This window comes from Vipera ursinii (assembly GCF_947247035.1).
Source record: "Vipera ursinii genome assembly, chromosome: 3".
NCBI lineage: Eukaryota > Metazoa > Chordata > Lepidosauria > Squamata > Viperidae > Vipera > Vipera ursinii.
The window spans coordinates 152501-173903 of NC_139516.1; the positions used below are offsets into that span (position 1 = coordinate 152501).

Genomic DNA, 21403 nt, shown 5'->3' on the forward strand with positions numbered 1-21403 from the left:
GGTCATGGCAGTCAAGCAAGGGGACGTGAGGCTGAACTACGACACGGCCTTCGTCTTCACTGAGGTGAATGCCGACATCAACCGGTGGGTCGTGCAGAGCAACGGGAAACGGGTGAGGGCCTACTGCGACACCTCCTCCATCGGCAAGGCCCTGAGCACGAAAGCCGTGGGCAGCAACCAGCGGGTGGACGTGACCAACTGCTACAAGTTTCCTGAAGGTGGGCTGCGGAAGGGCGGTCCAAGAGTCGGGGTTCAAAGGGATGCGGTGGTCACCTGCTCAGGGGTATCCAGTAGCCTCTCTTGCAAGACCTCCAGTGAAACTGACCCCCACCACTTTGTCCCTCCGGCTGACATTTATCCCAACATCTGGAGGAATCTCTGCCGAGGTGGGAGGTCAGAGCACCGGCAGAATGGCAGCAGAGGGGGGAGCGTCCTGCAAAGGGCATTGCTGGGGCAGCCAAGAGATCTGCCAGGGGATGCAAGGTGCCCTCCCCCCCTTTGATGAGCAGGCCAGGCAGGGGAAACCGTGGCGTTCAGAGCAAAAGGCAACTGGAGAGCTGCTGGGCTGCTGTTAATGCAAGAGCGTTCAGACCAGGGACAAGGTGATCAGTCTACAAGCTGGGAGGGGGAGGGAAGGGAGACAGGAGGCGGGGGTGCTTTGCCCAATGCCTGGCACCTGCATGCCTGGCTCCAGAAGCATCCCAGCAAGGCAGGGACCGGGCTGGGCCTTCCACACCTGCCGCTCTGAAGCTACAGGGGCCCAAAATGTGTCAGGCACTTGTGAGCAAAGCACATATCACCTTGGCTGCGTGACCAGCACCGGCTCCCCAAAGCTCCCTGATGCCATTCAAAATTCTGGGGAGGCCTTTGAAAGCCCCCTTGAAGCTGGCAGCTCTTCTCCACCCCACTGGGAAGTCTGGTAGCCTGGGCCCAATCTGGATCCTGCCTCTGACACCATGCAGGGCCGAGGAAGTGTGCCTTCTTCAAGGCAGGGGCTGGTCTTGGGAATAGGGTCCAAGGGTCCCAGTTGCCCAACCCCCCTCTGCCTTAGAGACCCCAGGCCTTGGCTGAGGAGGGGGCTGCAGCAGTGGGTTATGGGCGCTTGGGACACCATTCTCTGCCTTCTCTTATTTTTATCTTGTGGGGCAGCCGGAATCCCTACATGTTGGGTGGCCTGTAGTTGATTTAATTACATCACACATTTCCAATGCATAAATCCTGCTGCAAGCAGCAGCTTGAATGTATCTCATCCCACATCCAGGATTGCTCTCCAGTGGCCCCTCCCGCGCCCCTGCCTGGGTTGCCATAACCCCCTTTGCACCATCAGCTGTCCGATCAACCTCCTCCCTGGCCGGTGTCCAAGCGCAGCCCTGGCAGGACGCTTCCACTCCCTTCTCCAAGGGGGCTGCAGTCAGGCCAAGGGTCGCCTGCTTTGCGGTTGGGCAGTCCCAACTGGACAGTCCAACCACTTCTCGGACCTCCCTATGCACCCACTTTGGGAAAGCCAGAAAAAAGGGAAGATGCTGGCTGCCCTCCAGGCGAACCCCCTGGGCCCCAGGGGGAGGAAGAGGAGGCTGCCCAGCTGGGGGGGGCAGTGGTCTGGCTCCCCTGCAGATTCCCCCCCCCCCGCTTCTTCCCTGCTCTTCCGCAACACAATCATCCACCTGCAGGGAAAGGAGCGCTTACTCATTGTGGTGGTGGGGGGAATGCCCCCATGTCAAGCAACTCAGGGATCCTCGGCGCTCCCCTGCTCAGACTCTCCTACCGAGTCCCTAGTTGGGGACTTCTGCAGAAGGCGCTCCGGGTGGGGGGGTCAATATAATTGAAATGTCTACACAACATGCAAACATTGCAGACACACGTTCAGGTTGAGTTCGGGGGACGAGGCCTTTGGGGTGGGAACCTGGCTGGCCCTGCACGCGGCCTCTGCCTCCTCATCTCCCTCCGGCGCCTGGGAGAGGAACTGGCTTCAGTGGCCGGCCAGTGGGGCTCAGCCACCAGCACTTCTCCGGGGGGGGGGCGCAAGGAGGCCCAGAGGCAGCCGGAGGGCTTCGGGAAAGGCGGCCACGCCGTTCGGGGCTTCCCGCCTCCGCCAAAGGAGCTTCGGAACGGCCCGTTAGAATGCCCCCCGCCCCCGCCCCCCAGCAGCCGGATCGCCCCGACTCTTCCCGCCGCCCGGCCCGAGCTAGCCGGCGGGAAAGAGCCGCGGTTCCGAAAGGCTCCCAGGCGGAGACCGGACCCTTCGGGGTCCCCGCCGGGGAAGAGCATTTTGGGGGGGGGGGACTGAGCTGGTTTCCCTCCCCCCAGGCTCCTCCGAGGAAAGAAGCGTCTACCGGAAAGCCTGCATGGAGCTCTCGGGCTCCGGCGCCTCAGAAGCGGCCGCCTCCCAGCTGATGGCCCACCCGGAGCTCTTCGGGAAGTTCAAGCTGACGCAGCCGCCGGTGCTGGGGAAGGACGTCAACCTGATCCTCTCGCTCTCCAACCTATCCAACTCCCCCAAGACGGTCACCATCCACCTGAGCGTCTCCAGCGTCCTCTACACCCGCCGGGCCGTTAAGGAGATCCTGAAGGAGGCCACCAGCCTCCACCTGGGCGGCAAGGAAGGTACCCCGCCGGCCGAGGCGCAGCGCGTCTGGGGGAGCCGCCCGCTCCCGCCGGTCCCATCCCGAGGCAGCGAGAGCTTCAGCCAAGCGCGGGAATGCCCTGCCCGCCCCTTCTCTCCTGCCCCCCGCCCCCCGCCAGCCAGCAGGCAGGGCAAGGCTCCCGGCAGCCACCAGCCGGCGTCTGGGCAGCGGAGCAGGACTCCGGCCTGGGAGTGAGGAGGGTGCCTGGGGAGGCAGCATCTTCAGTTGGCCCGGCCTGCGGAGGAGTCCTGGGGAGAACTGGGAGGGTGGGGGAGGGGAGGAGGGGGAGGGAGTTGAGTGGTCCGATGCAGAGGAGAAGAAGAAGGGGAGAGCCCGTTCCGGGCCAGGCCTGTGACTGGGGTCTCCTGGCTTCCAGAGAAGTACCTTCCCCTGCGGATCACCTATGGCCACTACGGCAACTCTCTGACTGACGACAAGAAGCTGCTGGTGACCGCTCTGTGCGACGTGCCCGGAGGTGTGAAGCTGCTGGTGGAGAAGGCCATTACTCTGGAGAGCCCAAACCTCTCCATTGTGGTAAGCAGCTCTTGCACATGCACACGCACACACGCACACACAACCCCATGTTGGGAGGCTGTCTGCAGCCAGAACTTCAAGCCCTGAGCCTGGCCGTGGCCATCGGTGCATCTCCATCGGTCCCCGTCTCTGGTCCCAAGGACCCCTCAGGGCCACGTGTCCACCCAGAGTTGTGCTCTGTCGGGCGGTTTCCCGTGTGAGATGCTGGAACTGCTGGCCCCGCCATCTCCTAGCTGGGGCTGGCCTCCTTGAACGCAGCGGACGAAGCTGGCTGAGCTGCACGCTCTGCTCTCTGCTAGAAAGCCAAGTTGATTTGGGCTCAGCCCGCTGAAGAACAGGCCTCCTCCGGAGGCCCAGGAAAGTGGCCGAGGCCCTGGCTGAACGCTCAGCAGCCAAAGGGTCTGGCAGCTTGGCAATTCCTCTGGGTTCCCAGCAGGGAACAGGAGGCTTCCATTTCCATCCTTAACTTGCCCAAACTGGCAAAAACTGGCCATTATCTTGCAGAATCTCAGATTTTGGATCATTTGGAGGCATTTCAGTGTATTTTAAAGATGAGAAAAGGGATGGTTTGGCCGCCATGAGTTTCTGACTCCAGCTCTTCAAAGCCAGCCAAAGATCTTCTTTTGTTCCCACTGTGGATCGAGGGGGGAGGGTAAGTGGGATGAGGGTCTTCTTTTTAGGGCTCCCATTTGTGCTAAAGATGAAAGGGCTCCAGATACAGAAAAAGTTACCTCCACTGAAAGAATGAAGAGACCCTCTAGCCCCCCCATCCACCCCCACTCCTCAGCCCTGCCTGGCATCTGAGAATGGGGAGGGGAGGGGCACCAGAGAGCCCTGCTCTGTGGCCCTGGGGAGAGGCGCCTGACCCATTGCTCTCCTCCCAAGGTTCCTCCCAGGGTGTTTGCCAACACACCAGCCACGCTGGAAATCTCCTACGCCAACCCCCTTCCTGAGCCCGTGAAGGACTGTGTGCTGCTGGTGACCCTGATGGGTCAGGCCATCAAGATCAAGTATGTGGGCCTGGGGGGGAGGGGGCAGCAGAGGCCAGCCTGGCGATTCTGGGGCTGGGCCCAGGGCCACTCTCTCCACTCTCCCCATCTGGCTCTCAGCTGACCTGGGGGGGGGGGGGCTGGGCTCACTATCCCAAAGCGACTCCTCCCACCAGGAAGCTCACTCCCCTCCCCCTTCTCTCCCCCCCCCTTTGCTCCAGCGTGGCAGATCTGGCAGCCGGGGAGCGGTCGAAGATCTACTTTGAGTTCACTCCTCGGCGCACAGGAGCCATGCAGCTGCACGTGGACTTCTCCTGCAGCAAATTCCACCATGTCAAGAGCTTTGTGCTTATGGAGGTGGCTGCCGCTGCCACCACTGCCGGCACCACCTAGCCCACGCGGAGAGGGGGTGTGGGGAGGGAAGCACCTCCCCTGCGCCCAGGCTGCCATTAAAGCTTTTTCCCAGCAGAAGAGCTGCTGCCGTGCGTTTATTCCAGAGCTTAGAGAAGGCAGGAAGTCAACAGCGGGGTGGGGTGGGTCCACGTGTCCTCTCTTCCAGGCTGGGCTCGGTCCGGTCTGCTTCTGAACCCAGCCTGAGCTACGCTTTTCCTTCCGCTTCGGCCAGCTGGCCGCTTGCTCGGGTGCTGCTGGGAGACGCTCTTCAGGGACCGTGTGGCTGCTTCACTCCAGGGCTGGTGGGTCTGGCCATCCAGACAGGTGGCATCTCGGTAAATACTGGCTGCACAGCCACGGGGGGGGGGCACACCTGGGTGCACCCTGCTCTTTTCCCTTTCTCGAGTCTTTTTTTTAAAATTCCCATTTATATCCCGCCCTTCTCCGAAGACTCAGGGCGGCTTACAATCTAAGAAGCACAAATCAATGTGCTTTTCCGCAGTCACCCTTCACGGGGGGGGGGGGAGATGGGGCTCTCCTGGAGGAGGGCTCATTAGCAGGGGACCCTTTAGCCTGGGCCCCTGCCTGTCCTGGCCAGAGCCCACCTGCAATTGCACAGGTGCTCCGTCACCGCCAGTTGTGCTCTGGGGGGGCTTGGGGTGGGGGCTGCTGAGCTTCAGAGCAGTGACTCCCTCGAGGTGTCCCCAAGACTGGCGCAGCGGCTACTGCTTCTTCTTCTGGACTTCCCTGGAAGATTCGCCCCCAGGCCCTGCAGGGGTCAGGGTGAAGTTCAAGAGCTGGGGGGCTGCGGAGGGGCACGCAATAAATGCTCGTCCAAAGTCTTGGCTCAGGGGCCCCGCTTCAGGCCCCCAGAGAGCCCCTTCCCTGAACTGCCATAGTTGCCCTTCTGAGTTTTGGGGAAAAAAATCTAATTAAAAATGTTTAGTAGGCAACTGGATTCCACAAACATTGAGGGGCCCTGTGTGCTCTCTGAGGTGGGTGGTTTTCTTGCAGACATTTTGTGACCCAAATTAGGTAAAATCATCAGTTCTAGTGATGATGATGATGATCATTTGATGATGTTGCCTAGTCTGGGTCATGAAAGACCACCCACCTCAGAGAGCACACAGGACCCCTCATGTCAACCCCGAGCTACAGATATTCTCCTTTATTGGCCCCAGAAACATCACTGGGAAGTAGAAACGGTGGGCACCTGCCACTGCGACCTTGTTTGCAAACGCCCCCACCGCTCAAGGAAAAAGAAAAACAAAACGTTTGGAGAGCATCCCAGTGGGAAGAAGCCGGGAGAGGAGAAGCTTCCAGTAAACCGTCAACCCGATGCCTCTCGGCCAGGTTCTCTTCTTCTGCCAAACCCCGCTCGGTCCTCAGGTGGTCCTCAGGAGGTCATGCCTGGAGGGCCAGCAATCCGTTAGGTAGATAACCTGTGCCAGGGTGGCAGAGCCCGGATGGCACATCAGTATCCGGTCATTCAAAATTTGTTTTCCTTTCCTGGTTCTCTTCCGTGGAAGGGAGGAATGGATGTCTGCGCGAGTCCTCGGGCTCCCGAGATGCCTTCGCAGTTCATGCGATGCTGAACGGCCGCAGCTGTTTGTCACAGCGTCGCTCCTCCCTAGAAGAATTAACAGAGATGAGAACAAAAGCCGAATCCTGCTGGATCAGACCGCCCCCCCCCCCGGTCTATCTGGTCAGCAGCCTGATCTCACAGTGACCAGCAACCACTGAAGGGAGCCCACTCGTCTCCCGGGAGATAATTGCTTTAGAAGTCAGTTTATCACACTCCTGATCCTTGACCCTGGCTTGACAAGCGGATCGGTGTGGTCAGTGCACAGATGCTTTGACCCTCGTAGCCGGACTGTGGGCTGCCTGACCCTCGGGAACCCCCCACCCCATTTCCCATTCCACAGTCGTTCCTTGTCTTCTTCTGAAAGTTCACAGCCTGCTTTATTTTCCTCTGGGTTTTGCACCTTCCTGTTGCAGCGTCTAATAAATCTTCCTCCTCCCTTCTCGGCCGCGGGGCAGCCATCACTGCTCCGGTCCTTCACTGCGGGTCTGCCAGAACAGTCAAGGACTCCTGCCTCTTCCTCTGCGCGGTGAGAACTGGACGGGTCTCCAGTCCAAGCCGCTGCTCAGGGCAGGATCCTCAGATCACCCCAGCTGCCCAACCGTGGCTGGAAACCCCGCACCACGACCGTGATTCTAGCAGGCTGCCTGCCCCACTGCTTCGCAGCCGCTCCTCCCCGCCCCCCATAACCAGGCTGCTGGTTATTGTCCTCTAGCCCGAGGAGCTGATCGAGACCCCCAAGGACATCAGACGCGGGCAAGGGGCTGGACACGGGAGGCCCTGGCTTCTTTCCCTCCTCATAGCAAAGCGGGGAGGTAAAGAGGGGCTCCGGGCTGCCTCAAAAGCACCAACTGACCTGGCTCACCTCGCAGGCGGGGGAGAAAAAAACAACATCCGGAGGATGAACTACGGAGTTTGCTGGGCTTGCATTTTGCTTCCCCTTCCTCCCAGCCCGATTCCAGGCTGAGCCCACCCAGAACTTCCTGGAGTCGGCTGCCCTCCGCATCCTGGGCTCCCTCCGAGGGCGGCGGCGGCGGCGGCTGCATGATCCCCGCCTGTGGCGCCGCAAGGAGGACGCCGCCTCTCGTTTAAGCAGCAGCTTTCCTTCAACTGCGAACGGCAGCCGCAACTCCCAGCCACGGGTCAGTCCCTGATTTCTCTGCCAGCCTCCCCGTGAAGTCTTGCCTGGCATATGCTGGGCAGCTGGGCTTGCACTGGCAGGTAGGTAGGCAGGCAGGTGGCCAGACTGGAAGCACAGCCTCTCCGCAGCGACTCTTAATTAGCAACCTGCCAAATTGCTGTCTAGCTGCCAAGCTCTGTGCGTGGCCAAACGAGGCCTCTCTCCCCCGCCCCCCCCCCCCGTCTTCCTGCGCCGGCCCCTTTTCTTCACCTTGTGCGCTGACAGTTGAAGAGCTCCGTTCCTGTCTCGTCCGCCCCCAAATGTCTCTCATCGAGACCCCCTTTTCTGTCTGCTGGACGGCAGCCTTTGCGACCGCGGCTGAGAAAAGGCCCTCCCCGGCCGATCAGAGCATCCGAGGCGGCCCAGGGGAGCCTCCAGCGGCAGTCAAGAGACGGAACAACCATCACCAAGGGAGAGCTAAGCGAGTCACAGCCTCCTCTCCCCCAGGCCTAACAAGTTCGTCGTGTTTTGGGACCTTATTAACAGCCTTAGAGGCAAACAATTCTGGAGCTCTGAATCAGCCAGAAGGGAAGTCGCCTCCCTCACTGCTTTCTTATTCCGAAGCTTTAAACAGCTGCATCTGTTTAACTTGCAGGAAGAGGCAGGAGGCCGACATCAGCCCTGGGCACAGCTTGGGTCTCTCTTCACCCGAGATGCGCTGGAACACGGTCTTTGTGCATGCTGCTATAAGCAGGGTGGGCATTTATTTACTTTATTCATTTATATATTACAATAGAGTAGAGTAGAGTAGAGTAGAGTAGAGTAGAGTAGAGTAGAGTAGAGGTAGAAGGCACCTTCGACATCTTCTAGTGCAGCCCCCCACCAAGCAGTAGAACCTACACAGTCTCACACAGGTGATTGTCCAGTCTTCTTAAAAATCTCCCTCCCTTCCTGCCAGCCAGCCGTGGCTCTGGGTCTCTGCTGGGAGGAGGCCAATGGAGTTTCCACCCCTCCCACCGCCCTGCCCCCACCCTTTCCACCAGTTCAGGCTGGTTTTTCTTAGCAGCTGCTTGAGGAGGCTTTGTGAGCAAACGTTTGGCTGGCAAAGAGTGGAGAAGCACTTTGCCTTCTGCAGCCAAGGGCTCTGGGCTCTCCTGTGCCCGAGAACCTTTGTGACTTCCATCCAAAAGCTCATCTCGGCCCTTCCTGGGCACCAGATCTCCTCTGGCTCAAGGAGGCAGCCCCCACTGTTCCAGCCCCAGCCCCCCAGCCCCTTTCCACCTCTCTTGGGGACCTGGCTGGCTGTGGGTCTGGGGGCACTCAGAAGCGTCTCCAAGGGCTGCGGGGGGGGGGGCTGCTCTCCTCTCAGATAAAGTCACTCCGCTGGGCAGATCCTTTGGCAGCGACTAAGATGGGTCTGAGCCCCATTGTCAGAGGAGGTTGACCCTGAGGGAGTGGACATTCTGGCTGTGGGAACGGCCACCCGTGCTCCCGACCCATGGCCCTCCCCCCTGAGTGGGTCCAAGTAGCAGTCAATGCCCTCGGGGGACAGGGTGCTCCTACCTGCCTTGCAGGACTCACCTTCTTCTCCAGAGGCCATCTTTGGACCCAACAGTACTGGACAACCTTTGTCCGGTCCCCAACCTCCCCCCCCCACTGCTTTTTTAGGGAAGGCTGTTGAGGAGGTGGGATGCTCAGCTGCCCCAGGGCCCTGGGTGAGCGGATTCTCTGAGCCTTTTCAGTTGGAGTTCAGGCCTGGACAGAGCACCGAAGCAGCTTCAGCTGAACCCTGCAAAGGCAGGGGGGCTCCGGGCTTTGGGCCCCCCAGGGGCAGATGACATGTCCTCTTTTACTCCGGATTGGGTGGTGGTCTCCTGGACTTCGCTGGCATGTTATCTGGGGTCCTGCTGGACTCACAGAGCCCTCAAAGAGCAGGAGGACTTTGCACAGACTTCTCCTCTGTGCCAACTTCACTCTTTCTGGGCCGGGAAGCCTGGCTCATGTCTTGGTCACTGCAACACACTCTCCATGGGACTGCCCTTGAAGACCACTCAGAAATTACCACTGAACCAGTATGCAGAAGGACACACAATGACTGGTGCCCTTAGAGCAGACATGTCAAACACAAGGCCCGGGGGCCGGATTCGGCCCGCGAAGTGGTTTCATGTGGCCCGCGAAGCTATCCTGGAAACAGTGAGGGAACGGCCCCCACTGCCTTGGCCCTGGCCCAGAGACCCTCCTCCTGCCAGAGACCCTCAGATCTGTCCCACGCCTGCCCAGGCCCCCATAGGCACCCTTGATGCGAACGATGTAGAGCTGGCCACGCCCACCCAGTAGGCCATATGCACTTTAGCCACACCCACCCAGTAGGCCACGCCCACCCAGGCCACACCCACCCGGCCCCCTGAGGGCAACTGCAGTGCTGATGCGGCCCTCAATGAAATTGAGTTTGACACCCCTGCCTTAGAGTCACCCGTGTTATACCCATATTATACCTGTGTAGCGTGAGCTATACCGGCTCCAAGTTTCTTTCCCAGTGCAATTCAAGCGGCTTGTTTTCATTCATTCATTCATTCATTCATTCATTCATTCATTCATTCATTCATATTCATTCACTGAAAACATTTATACAGCCTCCAGTCTTATAACAAACTCTGGCTTGTAACAAATATATGCCACGATAACTGGTGATTTGCAGGACTCTTTCTCCCTAAGGACATCTGAACGCTACCAGATCAGGAGGAGGGGGGCAGCAAGCTTCTGGTCCCTCCCCTCACAATGTTGCTCTCCGATGGGACCTTTTCCCTGGCAGCCCCCACCCTATGGAGCGCCCTCCCTCCTTTTAACCTTCCAGAAACCGCTTGAGACTTGGCCCTTCCCCCAAGGGCTAGGATAGGGTGGGGTAATTTTAATTATCGGGCGGGGGGTGTCTAATATTTTTCTCTTTAATATCTTGGTTGCAATATTTTATTGTACATAAAAGTGGTTTTTATCTTTTGCTTGCGAGCCGCCCGGAGGGGCGATGCGAAAGTCTGAAATACGCTTCCGGCCGAAGGGCGGGCGGGGCCTCCGGGTCCCCCGGTGTTTGTGTTAGGCACACTCAGCGGCGGGAGTGGCCGCCTGTGGAAAGCCCGGGTCCCCCCGAGTGAGTGAGGCTTCCTGGGCAGCCCCGGCTGCTTTCAGCGCCCCGGCTGCATCCTCCCGGTGAATCAGCCGCGCTTCCAAGGGCCGCTTCGTGTGCGCGGCGCGGTCTGGGTCGGGGAGCGGGGCTGGGTGGGGGGGAAAGCCGCCCCCAGGGGAAGGCCAGGAGGCATCGGCAGAGACCGCGGAGCCCGAGAAGCCGAGCAGCCGCTTCCCCGTTAGGCGGGCGGGAAGGGAGCCGCAGGGGTCGGGCTGATTAAAGGCGAGAGCTGAGCCGGGGCTGGCGGGAGGATGGGTGGGGGGGAGCCCTAAAACCGTAAAAGCCCCCAGAGGCTGTTTCAGGGACCGCGGGCGAGCGACCGCCAAGCCCGAAGGTTCTGGGTGAACATTCCGGGAAGCCGCTCCAGGCGGGTCCCGCTCAGAGGCGGTTGGGCTCTCGACGGAGGCAGCTGACCGGGCGCTGCTTTTCCTGCCTCAATTATCCCCCGGCCCTCCGGCTGCCTCCACCCCGGGGCAGCTCGGGTTGGCTCCGCGGGCGGTCCGGGCAGTTCCCCCGGGGGACCCCGAGATTGAGCACCCTCCAGCTGGGGCCACGCTTGGCCCCGGTTCCGGGTATTTTCACGCCGGCCCCGCTCAGCCCCTGCTCTGCTGGCCGCCCGCTGCGCTCTCTTCCAGCTACCCGGGAATGGGGCGGCCGGGCCCGGATCACCTGAGGTCCAAGAAGCGCTCCGTGGGCTCCGTCTCGGGCGCCGCTCAGCCTGGCCCCTTCCGTTTGGGGAGGCCCACGCCCAGTCGGCGTCTGCCGGGCCTTCCTCCTCCTCCTCCTCCTCCTCCTCCTCCTCCTCCTCCGCAGCCCTGAATCAGCCGCGCTCCGAGGGAAGCCGATGGACGGGATCGGGGTTCTGTGGCGGTTCCGCAGTACTGCAGAATGTATCCTCCCCTTCCTGCTCTGCAACTTCGGCAGCCTCGGGCGCCAGGGTGCCCCCCTTGCCCTCCCCCCTTCCCAGGCTGCAGTCCCCTCCCCTTGGCAGCCCCGGCTGCAGCTGGAAGCAGGGCTGCTCTTCACGCCTGATGCTATTTGGGATGGGCGCCGCCATTTTGCTTTTGCCCCTCAGTCCAGCTTTGGGCACAACCACAAATGCACCCGTGTGCAATTCCGTGACCATGGGGCACTGCCCAATAGCGGGCCCCATTTCCCTTCTCAAGAGGGCAGGGAAGGAGCCCTCTGCCTCTGCCCATCAACACCGGGACGACTGCACCACTTTCTCCAGACAAACCGATTTATTGGGTTCTCTTAGTTGTGTGTATGTATCACCTGTGGAGGCCGCCCATCTCACTCGGGAGCGACTCTGGTGGTCTGCAATTAAACATTAGTTACACTCTCTTTGGCTTCCTTTTTACTTGGTGGTTATTTTTGGACTCAGCCTGAGGTTTAGGCTTTCTGCCCTTCCCGGAGATGCCTTGGCTCCCTTCCCTCCGCTCACGAAGAGAGCTCTGGGTCAAACGTGTCCAGGCCAGGGGAAGGGACAGCCCCAGTCTCTGCTGCCCTGGTCGGAGCCCCCCTGGAGTTGTGTGTCCAGCCCTGGTCTGCACGATGCGGAAGAGATGCTGAGGAGAGCCACAGAGACAGGTGGGACTTGAGCCCTACGAAGACAGGCAAAGAGGATCTGCTCTGCTGAGGTCGAGGATTATGGAAAGAGGACACACGGCAGCTCTGCCCCCTCCCCACCCACAAAACTCACCGGGGGGAGGGTCTGTGATCATTCTCTGTGGTGGCTGAGGGGAGACCCTGGTGGCAGCGTCCACCCCCAACTAAGGAGAGGTGCCTGTCCTGGAGAATTTTGTTGGGAAAGCTCAGGAGTCCATGTGGGGAGGGGTCCATCTCTGGAGGGCCTCAAAGAAAGACTGGCCAGTCATTGGTCTGGGGCGAACTGAAGATGCCGAAGACCTGTGGGATTCTGTGGATTCACATAGGCCTCTTTCTCCACAGAATCCTGAAAAACAGGAAGGAGGAAGGGGTCAGATTCCCCCCAGCCCCACGTTTTGCATCCCAAGGGCCTCAGCCCCTGCTCGGGACCCTCCTCTCTACTCCCTGCCAGCCAGTAGCCCTTTCACAGCAGGCCCAGCCTGCCCAGGAGGGGTTGTGGCACCGGCCAGCGGCCACAGCGCAGGGCAATCCAAGGGCACAGCAAAGCCCACTCTACAGTCGCTGCAGGTGGGCACCTTTCATCCGGCCCAGGGAAACCTCCAGGACGATTCCTGAGACAGGGTCCAGCCCATACCAGACACTGCTCCCCCCCCCGTCCCAGCCGAAAGTGCTGAAGAGGACAAGGGAAGGCCCGGCCAGCCAGAGGGAGCCGAGTGAAGGGTGACTCGCCAGCCAGCCGGCCAGCCACACTTCCAAGGCTGCTGCTGCTGATGCTGCTATGTCCTTGGCCTACATCTGGGCTGGGAGGAGAAGAGCCGGACGGAGGAGCTGGTCTGCCCACCTGCAGAAGGCTTAGAGATGCCAGCAGCCCCTGTGTTGGTCTTCCCATGCCTGCTCTCCCTCCCCCCCTTCTGATCTCTGCTTGCCAGGGAACAGTGGGGCCGGCAGCTGGGGCAGGGAGCGATACACAGGACTGCACCCAGCATCACAGAACCCCACGCAGGGGTCAGACCCAGACCCTCCCTCCCTTGTGCCCACCTACTGCGAGGGGGGGGCCACACATCTATCTCCAGACGGCTGGCTCCGGGGCAAGTGTCAAGCAGGAGCCTGCTGTGCCCAAGGAGCCACAAGCCACGAGCCGGGACACCTGAGTCAGTGGCTCTCGCTCAGGGCCGGCCAGGCCAGGCCATTTGCTGAGCTTCGGCAGCCTTCCCTCAACCCAGGGAAGCCGAGGAGGGGAAGCCCAGGAAAGTCCTGGGAGGGGGAGATTTGTTACCTTTTGACCTGCTAACCATTTATCACCAGCAGCCTGGATGATCTGGGGCTACTGTCTGGGTTGCAGGGAAGGGGGAAGAAGCCCAGAAACTGTGTGGGAAGGATGGGTCAGCCTCCTGGCAAACGCCACCCAGCTGAAATAGGTGTACAGTGATGCCCATTGGGGCACCCCCCCCAAAACCTCAAGTCTGCACTGTTGGGTCTGAGTCCCCTGAGTTTGGGGTCCCTGGTGCTCTCTGAGCTTGGTTGGTTTCTTGCAGACATTTCATGACCCGATTAGGTAACATCCGTGTAAGCGTAGGGTTTTCTCCGTTTATATTCAGTATAAATATAAACCTGCCTTTATTGGTGGTGGGTGTAGTGTTCTCTTTAGCGGTTCTTTATTAAGACATTGCTCGTCTGGTGTTCAAGCCGGCTTCTCTGGATCTGGGCCACTAATTAGGATTGTTCTTTTTGTTTCTTTGTTCCCTTCTTAGCTTTCCTATATTCTCTGACGTATAAATCTGCTTTATCTCTACTGTATGTTATCTAGGGATGACTGATTTGTCTAAATGCCAAGTTTCCAGGAATTTCCTGGCATTTTTGGATTTGGCTTGGTCTAGGATGCTTTCTCCCCAGGGGTGGGGTGGGGGGAATGTGGCTGTCCGTATGTGTGGGGAGATTAAGGAGTGTTCATCGGATCTTCTCTTCCGGCTGCTGGTTTTCCTTCGGGGGTGAGCCCTGCCCCTCCTCCGCCCGTCTCTCCTGCATCGCAGCCGCTTCAGCCCTTTACACGCATGTTGCGGGTGACCCTGTTTTTTTCTCCCCTTGGGCTGCTGGGGGTTCGGGTTTAGGTAAGGTGCTTTGAAGGGCTTTAACTGGTTTGTGTGCTATAGCCAGTGCTTTTTTGGTAAAAGAAAAAGGTGCCGGAACTCCGTTCTGAGCCTTCTATGAGCAAAAAAGCCCTGGCCATAGCGATGTTTTGTAGTGATGGCGCAGCAGTTGGTTATTTCTGAGTTGTTTTTCTTCTGGAACTAACGCCCCCTCCTGGGAGAGAACTCCATGAAGAGGTCACCGTTTGTGGCGGCCCTGAAAAAGGCCCACTCAGGGGTGGAAAGGGGCTGGCCTGACTCCACCAGCATCACGCCCCCCCCCCAGCACACTCTGGGGGCTTCGGCCTTCCCCCAGACCAGGTGAGAACATCTGGAGCTTGGGAAAGGGGTGATGGGGGAATGCAATCCAGATGCAAAAATTCCTGCAGATGGAGGGGGCGCTTCTGTCCTTTCCAAGGGCTTCCCCCCCCCTCAGAAATGCTTCTCACTGGGAGGGGGGGCAGAAGCTGCTTCTAAAGCTGAACCAAGAGAGAAGGGATTGAACATCCCAGCCCCACCCACACTGGCGGGGCAAGCCTCTGTAGGGGAACAGGGAGGCAAGCCCACCCTGCCTGGTGCTGATGACGCCCCCTAGCTGTGCTGAGGGGGAAGGGTCTTCTCTCCCCCTCCCCTCCCCCAGTTGTGAAAGGCTCCTGCTCAGAACTCAAGCTGCCCAGAGAGGCTGAAGGCTCTCTGGAGGGGTCTGACCAGGAGACCCCATTCTGGGGGGGAGGGGAGTGATAAGGGGGCAGGCAGATGGGGCAGAGTTGAGAGCTAGAGAAGGCAGGATGGAGCAGCTACTGGACTGAGGGGCTTGTGGTTGGAAGGGCCCAGTGGCATCAGGAGCAACTCCAACTGGAGTGGGAGAATGGCCATTTTTTTTTTCAAACGCTGATGTCCTCCCCCGCTTCATCCCTTGCACTTGTTTTGATCTGTCCTTTCATCAAGATGGCAGGACCACTCGGGGGGCCAGAAGGAGCAGCTCACTGGGGTGGGTGGGTAGTTGGGGCTGCCCCCAGGTGAGCAGTGGCAGGAGGGGGAGATGGGGTCTTGTGGATCCACCAGATCAGGCTGTCTGGTGGGGGGAAGGCCAACCAAGCTGAGGTGTCCCCAGTGCGAGGAAGGGCCCGAAGCATCCCGAGGCTCCTGAGGCCACTTTAGGGGCCACGGCCCAAAGGCCACAGGGAGCCACAGCCTGGACTGACACAGAGGCTCCTCACCAGCCTGGTCCGCCCACAGGGAGGGAGGGAGGGAGGGCACACACAACTCTTAATTGTGCCCCCCCCTTGGGTCCCTGGGCTTCCTCTATCCCACACAAAGTGTGTTGACGTGCCTTTTCAGCAAGTGTGAACTGCGCCCACGCCCAGGCGGCTCTTGGGTGGGAGCTGCTGTGCCAGCAAGTTGGTGACGGAGCAGGAAGGTAAATGGGCCATGCCCAGAGTGCCACGCCTGGAGCCTCCTTGGCTCCTGCCAGATGCCGCCTGCAGGCATCCGCCAGAAGAGCCCGGCAGCAGCAGGAGCAGCATGGCTGGAGGTAGGGAGGCTCGGGGCAGACGGAGGGGCAGCGGTGGGGAAGGGAGCCCAGCTCTGCCCCAGGGCCCCTCACTCCCCACTCTGCCCCCACAGAGCTGCAGCTAGCCTTTGTGGACTGGCATGGCCCGGAGAACACCCATGGGCACCATACGGCCGAGATGAGCAGCGGGCAGCTGGTCGTGCGGAGGGGGCAGCCCTTCACCCTCACCCTCCACTTCCACTCCAGGAACTACGAGCCGGGCTTTGATTCCCTGCACCTGGTTGCAGAGACAGGTAACGGGGAGAGGGGGGAACCCCAGGCCAGGCACCGACGCAACGCCGGTGTTCCAGTCCAAGAGAGTTGCTGCTTCCCCACCGAGACCCTGCCGCAGGGGCTTCTCCTCCTCCTGGGGAACTGGGTCTCCCTCCATCTCCCCACTTTTAAGCCACACACACACCCCCCCCGTGGACCAAGTGGCACAAAAGCTGCTTCCGCTGATGGCCGTCTGGGTCCAGAAGTGTGTGGTGGGGGCTGTTGGGAGTGGCAGCCGGTGGGTGGTGCCTCCGCCCACGTCAAGCCCCCGGGCAGAGTCTCTTCCAGGAGCAGGGAGCGAAGGCTTCCTACTGGTGGCCGGGCTCTGCCTAGCAGGTCCAGGGGAAACTGACCGACTCCAAGCTGAGTAGGCTGCACAGAAGCTGTGTGACCGTGTCGGTGGAGGGGGAGTGAGGAAGCCTGCTCAGGAATAGGCAGCGGGGACTACCTACTGAGCGTGGCCAGGACTCAGCTCTGCACACCGAAGGCGACAACCAGAGGATCGCTTGAGCCGAAACTCTGAGGAAGGGCTGGCCGGATCAGCCACCCGCGCCTTGCCGGCAGAAGACCTCGCCGAGGGATCTGGTCTGGCTCCCTTGGGGGGAGATGGGACGGGAGGTCACAGAGGCCTAAAAGGGGTTCACGCTTGGTGGACTCACGCGCCAACAGCAGCCCCAAACAATCCTCCCTCGGACAACACTGGGGCCGCCTGTCACCCAAGTGCGTCTCGCAGAATCGAGGTGTTTCTCTTAGCTCAGGGTGAGCGGTGGAGTCTGGCAGCCTCTGGGCTTTGCTGGCAGATGTTTCCTTACCCGACCAGAACCTCTTCGGGGCTTCTTCTCTCGTGGTACAAATAAACCCTCTTGTACAAATATGGTTTCTTTGTCTGGCTCTCTCCACCCCACCCTTAGCTGAGCCCCAATTTGGCAAGCGTCAGTGTTGATTTATATTGGATGTGGCAAACCCATCAAGCTGCGGATTGGGGAATTCCTCAGGTGGCTGTGATTTGGGGCAGGAGGGGGGGCTCTTCCCGCTCCCTGTAGTGACCATTCCTGGGCAATGGCCAGAATGCCCCCACCTACCATGTGTCTCTGGCGGTTGCCATGGTTCTTATTTTTACCTGGGGCCTGTAAGGTTGCCCCTACTTTCCTGAGGCTGAGGGGGACATGTCATCTTGGGTCAGCCATCCCATGGCAATAACTCAGATTAGGACCAAGGAAGGAATTTCCCAATTTTGACCCTGACACCGCAGCAGTGGCAGTGCTGCCAACTCGGAATAGGGGGGTGCTCAATTCAAGGGCTGAGGAAGAAAGAAGGGCAGAGGCCACTGGCTACTCCTTGGGTGCAGGTAGAGGCCCCCCTTGATCGGTACTAGGCAGAGCCGGTCAACGGAATGCTGCCCATCCAGCCGGGCTGGTCTGGCTGGCTGGCTGGCTGCCCTCTGGGGCACAAAGGTCCCTCCCCCAGCGTGAAACGGGCTGAGCTTAGAGGAGCATCTGAGTCTCTCTTTGCTTAACAGTTCCTGGGCTCCCCCCCCCCCCCGGACTTCCCCTGATGGGGGGGCTGCCCTCAGATGGCATGGCAAGCTTGGCCCATACGAGCAGCGAGAGAGACGGCTCCAGGCGCTTTGTGAGCCCAGCCCAAGTGGGCTCCCATGCCCATCTTCCTCCAGAGTGCAAACAGAAGAGGACTCCACTGGTAGCCCCTTCTCCCCCCCCCCAGGGCCAGGGCCGGAGAGGGCCATCTTCCTGGTGAGTCTGAGCCAGCCGCACAGCAGGGAGGCCTGGAGAGCAAGCGCAGTGCCCAGTGGCCCCCAGTCCACGGATGTCGCCATCTCGGCTCCTGCAGAGGCCCCCATCGGGCAGTACCAGCTGAACGTCCACTTTGACTCCGGCCAGGGCGCGTCTTCCTCCTACGAGCTGGGCGAGATCCTCCTCCTCTTCAATGCCTGGTGTCCAGGTACTGGGACTGCTTCCTCCACTGCCGGGGCCCTCTCTCCCTGCCTTTCAAGGCCACAGCTGCCCTCCAACGCCTGGACTGAACTGAGCAGGCCTGGGCTCGATGGGTTCTTGGAAGGAAGACCACCAGGAGATCTCAAAGCTAAGAGCACCCCAGAGCTCTCTCCCAGATGGGCCCCATGTGCTGCATAGACAGCTTTGACTGCAGAAACACTAAGAGGCTTTTGACTGGGGGGGTCCCCCCCAAAAGGAGGGAGAAGCTTATTTGGTCCTTCCGGGGAACCTAAAACAATTGGGGGAGCAGGAGAGAAAACCCTTCTCCCTCCACTGTGCAGAAGACGACGTCTACCTGGAAAGCGAGGCCGAGAGGCAGGAATATGTCATGAACGAGCACGGCGTCATCTTCCACGGAAACAGGAACTGGATCCACCCAGTGGCCTGGAACTTCGGCCAGGTACTAGGAGCCCTTCCCCCGCCAGGCCGTTGCGTCACAGTTCAGTGGGAGGCCCTCCTCACCTCCCCCCCCCGTTTTGAGAATAGTGGCAGCTGAACTGCTGGACACTTGCCCCGTCCCGACCTGCTCAGCTGCAATTCTCTCCTGTAGTTTGATGAAGAGACGGTCAGCATCTGCCTGAGGCTACTGGACAGCAACCTGCAGTTCCAGCACCACCCAGCGCAGGACTCTGCCCTGCGCAGCAGCCCGGTCTACGTCAGCCGGGTGTTGAGCGCCATGGTAAGAGTTGTGCCCTGGGCACCCCACCACCGACTGGGGCACCCGGGTGCTTAACGTAGAAGGGGGTCCCCCTTCTCTCTCAGGGCTGCGAGCTGCCACCTCTTTCCTCCTCTCCAGGTCAACAGCAACGATGACTCCGGGGTCCTCATGGGCAATTGGGGCGAGGACTATTCTGGGGGCACCCGCCCCAGCGAGTGGAGCAGCAGCATCCCCATCCTCAAGCAGTGGGACCGCTCGGGAGGGCAGCCGGTCAAGTACGGGCAGTGCTGGGTCTTTGCAGCTGTGATGTGCACAGGTAGGGCTGGAGGCAGTCGCTTGCACGCCACACCTCCCCCACCAGATGGTGTGTGTGGGGGCAGAGGCAATCTCCCTTGGTGCCCCTTAACCAATTTCGTTGGACAAATCCCAGGAGAAGGAAGCAAATCTCTTCCCCTTGTCCCCCTACTGTGAGCCTTGGCTGCTGGGACGCAGGCCGGCTGCGCTCACCCAGAAGCTCTTAACCTGGGTCAGTTTCCAGAGTCTTCCCACCTTCTCTTGGGCTAAGAGAGCTATCCCTCACGCAAGATGGGCTGAGGCTGGCCCGACTGTGTGAACCCTTTCACTTGGGCACCTCTGGCCCCTCCGCAACCCTCCGGGAACCTTGGAATCCCTGCAGCCATAGGCGATGGTTGGAAATGCCCCAGGGCTAATACGTTGTGGGGAGCCATTGGGGGGAGGGCAGAACATCTTGCAGAGGGAGCTTTGCCTTTTGAGCTGAATGGTGCACCAAATCCCTCTCTCCCCAGTGATGCGCAGCCTCGGGATCCCAACCCGTGTGGTGACGAACTTTGACTCGGGTCACGAGAAGGATGGCAACCTGGTTATTGACGTCTTCTACGACAACACTGGGCAGCTGCTACCCCGGGAGAGCAAGGACAGCATCTGGTGGGTGGCTCCTTCGCCCCATGGCTTTGGACGCAGCCAGGCTGGCCTCTGTGCAGCTGGGCTGCCCTCCAGGGGCTTGGGAAAAGCAGCAAAGGGCAGCCTTGGAGATGTCCTCCCCCTCCCTTTTAGCCCTGCAAGAAGGACCTGGTGAGGCCTCCACAGGAACAGAAGGGTGGGAGGCTCAGAGGAGACCTTTTCTCGCAGGGTGGAGAGTAGATAAATTCATAGAACGAGGGGGAGACAACTATGGGGGTGGCTTTGCCTTCCCTGCAGCACCAGAAGGGCCCTGCCTGCCCAGCCCACTTCCACATGGGCTTCCTGGAAACCACGGAGGGGCCCTGATGGCAAAAGGAGGGTGGCTAGAGGGCCTCTGGCCTGACACAGCTCCCGAGCTCTCTCCTGGTAGCCCCAAAGGAGCTGCCCAAGAGCCACCCTGCGTGAGACCTCCAAAGAAGCTGCTTGTGCCAAGGCTGAGTACACGGAGCCCATTCTGGCTGCTGTGGCCTTCCCTGGTGCCCAGCATGACCCCCTCCCACAAATGCCCGGCTTGGCTGGGATGGCTGGCCGAGAACATTCCCTCCCTCATCTCTCCCCACCCCCAGCAGGGTTGGGGGTTGCAAGAGGACTGCCGGCTGCCTGTGACAACTGCCTCCCTCCCTCCCTCCCCGTGTGGCAGGAACTTCCATGTCTGGAATGAGTGCTGGATGGTGCGCAGGGATCTGCCCCCTGGGTACGACGGCTGGCAGGTCTTGGATGCCACACCGCAGGAGTCCAGCAACGGTAACCAGGATGCCTCCGCTCTGTTCTCTGCCGGGCTTGGTCAGGCTGGTGTGCGTGCATCTCGACCCTTCCTCTCTCTCTCTCCCCTTTGGCAGGGCTGTACCGCTGTGGCCCATCACCTGTCAGAGCTGTCCGGAACGGCGATATCCACCTGCGCTACGACACCCCCTTTGTGTTCTCCATGGTGAATGCAGACCGGGTGGTTTGGCTGCTCTCCGGGCCGAGAAGGGAAAAACTCCAGTGGAATCCAAGCGCCGTGGGGAACTACATCAGCACCAAAGCCGTGGGAAGCGATGCGCGAGAAGACATCACCCACACCTACAAGCACCAGGAAGGTACCTCTGGCCCCTCGAGATTCACACAGCGCTCCCTCTCCCACAAACTGAAGCAGTGGGGCAGAACCTGGGCCAAGATGCTGCTAGATGAGCCTTTAAAACTTGACATAAAAGCACACAATTAATTTCTGGACAAAATCAGGCAGAAGAGAGCAGGAGGGAGACCCCCCCCCTCAATCAAGGGTTTAGGATGAGGTTGGGCTGGAGGCAGCTGCTTACGGCCCCTCAGTCAGCCTGCTGGCCTTTTGGTGTCCCTGCTTGGGACCCCCCCCTTCCTCCTCCTCTCCTTTGCCCTGGGCAGCCCTTGCTCCCGGCCTCCTCAGGCGGCCTCCTCTCCCTCCACAGGCTCCCTGGGCGAGCGCCAGGTGTTCCTGAAGGCCCTCACGCGCAGCCAGCCCTTCGGCCCCATCAGAAGCAGCACCAGCGGCCTTCCGGCTCTCCCCGAGGGCCCGCGCCGGGACCCCCCCACAGGGGCTCAGACATACCTCCACCTTCAGCTGGTGGAGAGTCCGGAGATCGGCCAGGACATCCACCTCACCCTCCTGGCCCGCAACCTGGAGTTTGCCCCCAAGGAGCTGAAGCTGAGCCTGAGCGCCCAGTCGGTGCTGCATAACGGGCACCCCCTGGTGCCCTTCTGGCAAGACACCATGTACCTGTCCTTCAGCCCCAAGGAAGGTAAGGCGGGGGGCGG

At 60.3% G+C, this 21403-nt stretch overlaps 1 protein-coding gene across 1 annotated transcript in view; it reads left to right on the forward strand.

Moving 5' to 3' along the window:
* Positions 1 to 21403, forward strand: part of LOC310637712 (uncharacterized protein) — a gene marked incomplete at its 3' end in the record, with an annotated part of 29850 nt that overhangs the window by 8195 nt on the left and 252 nt on the right. Inside the window, exons 9-31 of the mRNA XM_083358213.1 lie at positions 1 to 218; positions 2308 to 2604; positions 3001 to 3158; positions 4044 to 4168; positions 4369 to 4529; positions 4838 to 4875; positions 5722 to 5893; positions 6539 to 6651; positions 6838 to 6937; positions 7074 to 7264; positions 7898 to 7997; positions 10806 to 11153; positions 12961 to 13036; positions 15525 to 15691; positions 15784 to 15963; positions 17705 to 17941; positions 18276 to 18394; positions 18545 to 18673; positions 18791 to 18968; positions 19459 to 19597; positions 20274 to 20377; positions 20473 to 20712; positions 21058 to 21387. The exon at positions 1 to 218 is cut by the window's left edge and continues 25 nt beyond it. Coding sequence (XP_083214339.1) covers positions 1 to 218; positions 2308 to 2604; positions 3001 to 3158; positions 4044 to 4168; positions 4369 to 4529; positions 4838 to 4875; positions 5722 to 5893; positions 6539 to 6651; positions 6838 to 6937; positions 7074 to 7264; positions 7898 to 7997; positions 10806 to 11153; positions 12961 to 13036; positions 15525 to 15691; positions 15784 to 15963; positions 17705 to 17941; positions 18276 to 18394; positions 18545 to 18673; positions 18791 to 18968; positions 19459 to 19597; positions 20274 to 20377; positions 20473 to 20712; positions 21058 to 21387 — 3920 coding nt within the window. The remainder of the gene's footprint in view (positions 219 to 2307; positions 2605 to 3000; positions 3159 to 4043; positions 4169 to 4368; positions 4530 to 4837; positions 4876 to 5721; positions 5894 to 6538; positions 6652 to 6837; positions 6938 to 7073; positions 7265 to 7897; positions 7998 to 10805; positions 11154 to 12960; positions 13037 to 15524; positions 15692 to 15783; positions 15964 to 17704; positions 17942 to 18275; positions 18395 to 18544; positions 18674 to 18790; positions 18969 to 19458; positions 19598 to 20273; positions 20378 to 20472; positions 20713 to 21057; positions 21388 to 21403) is intronic.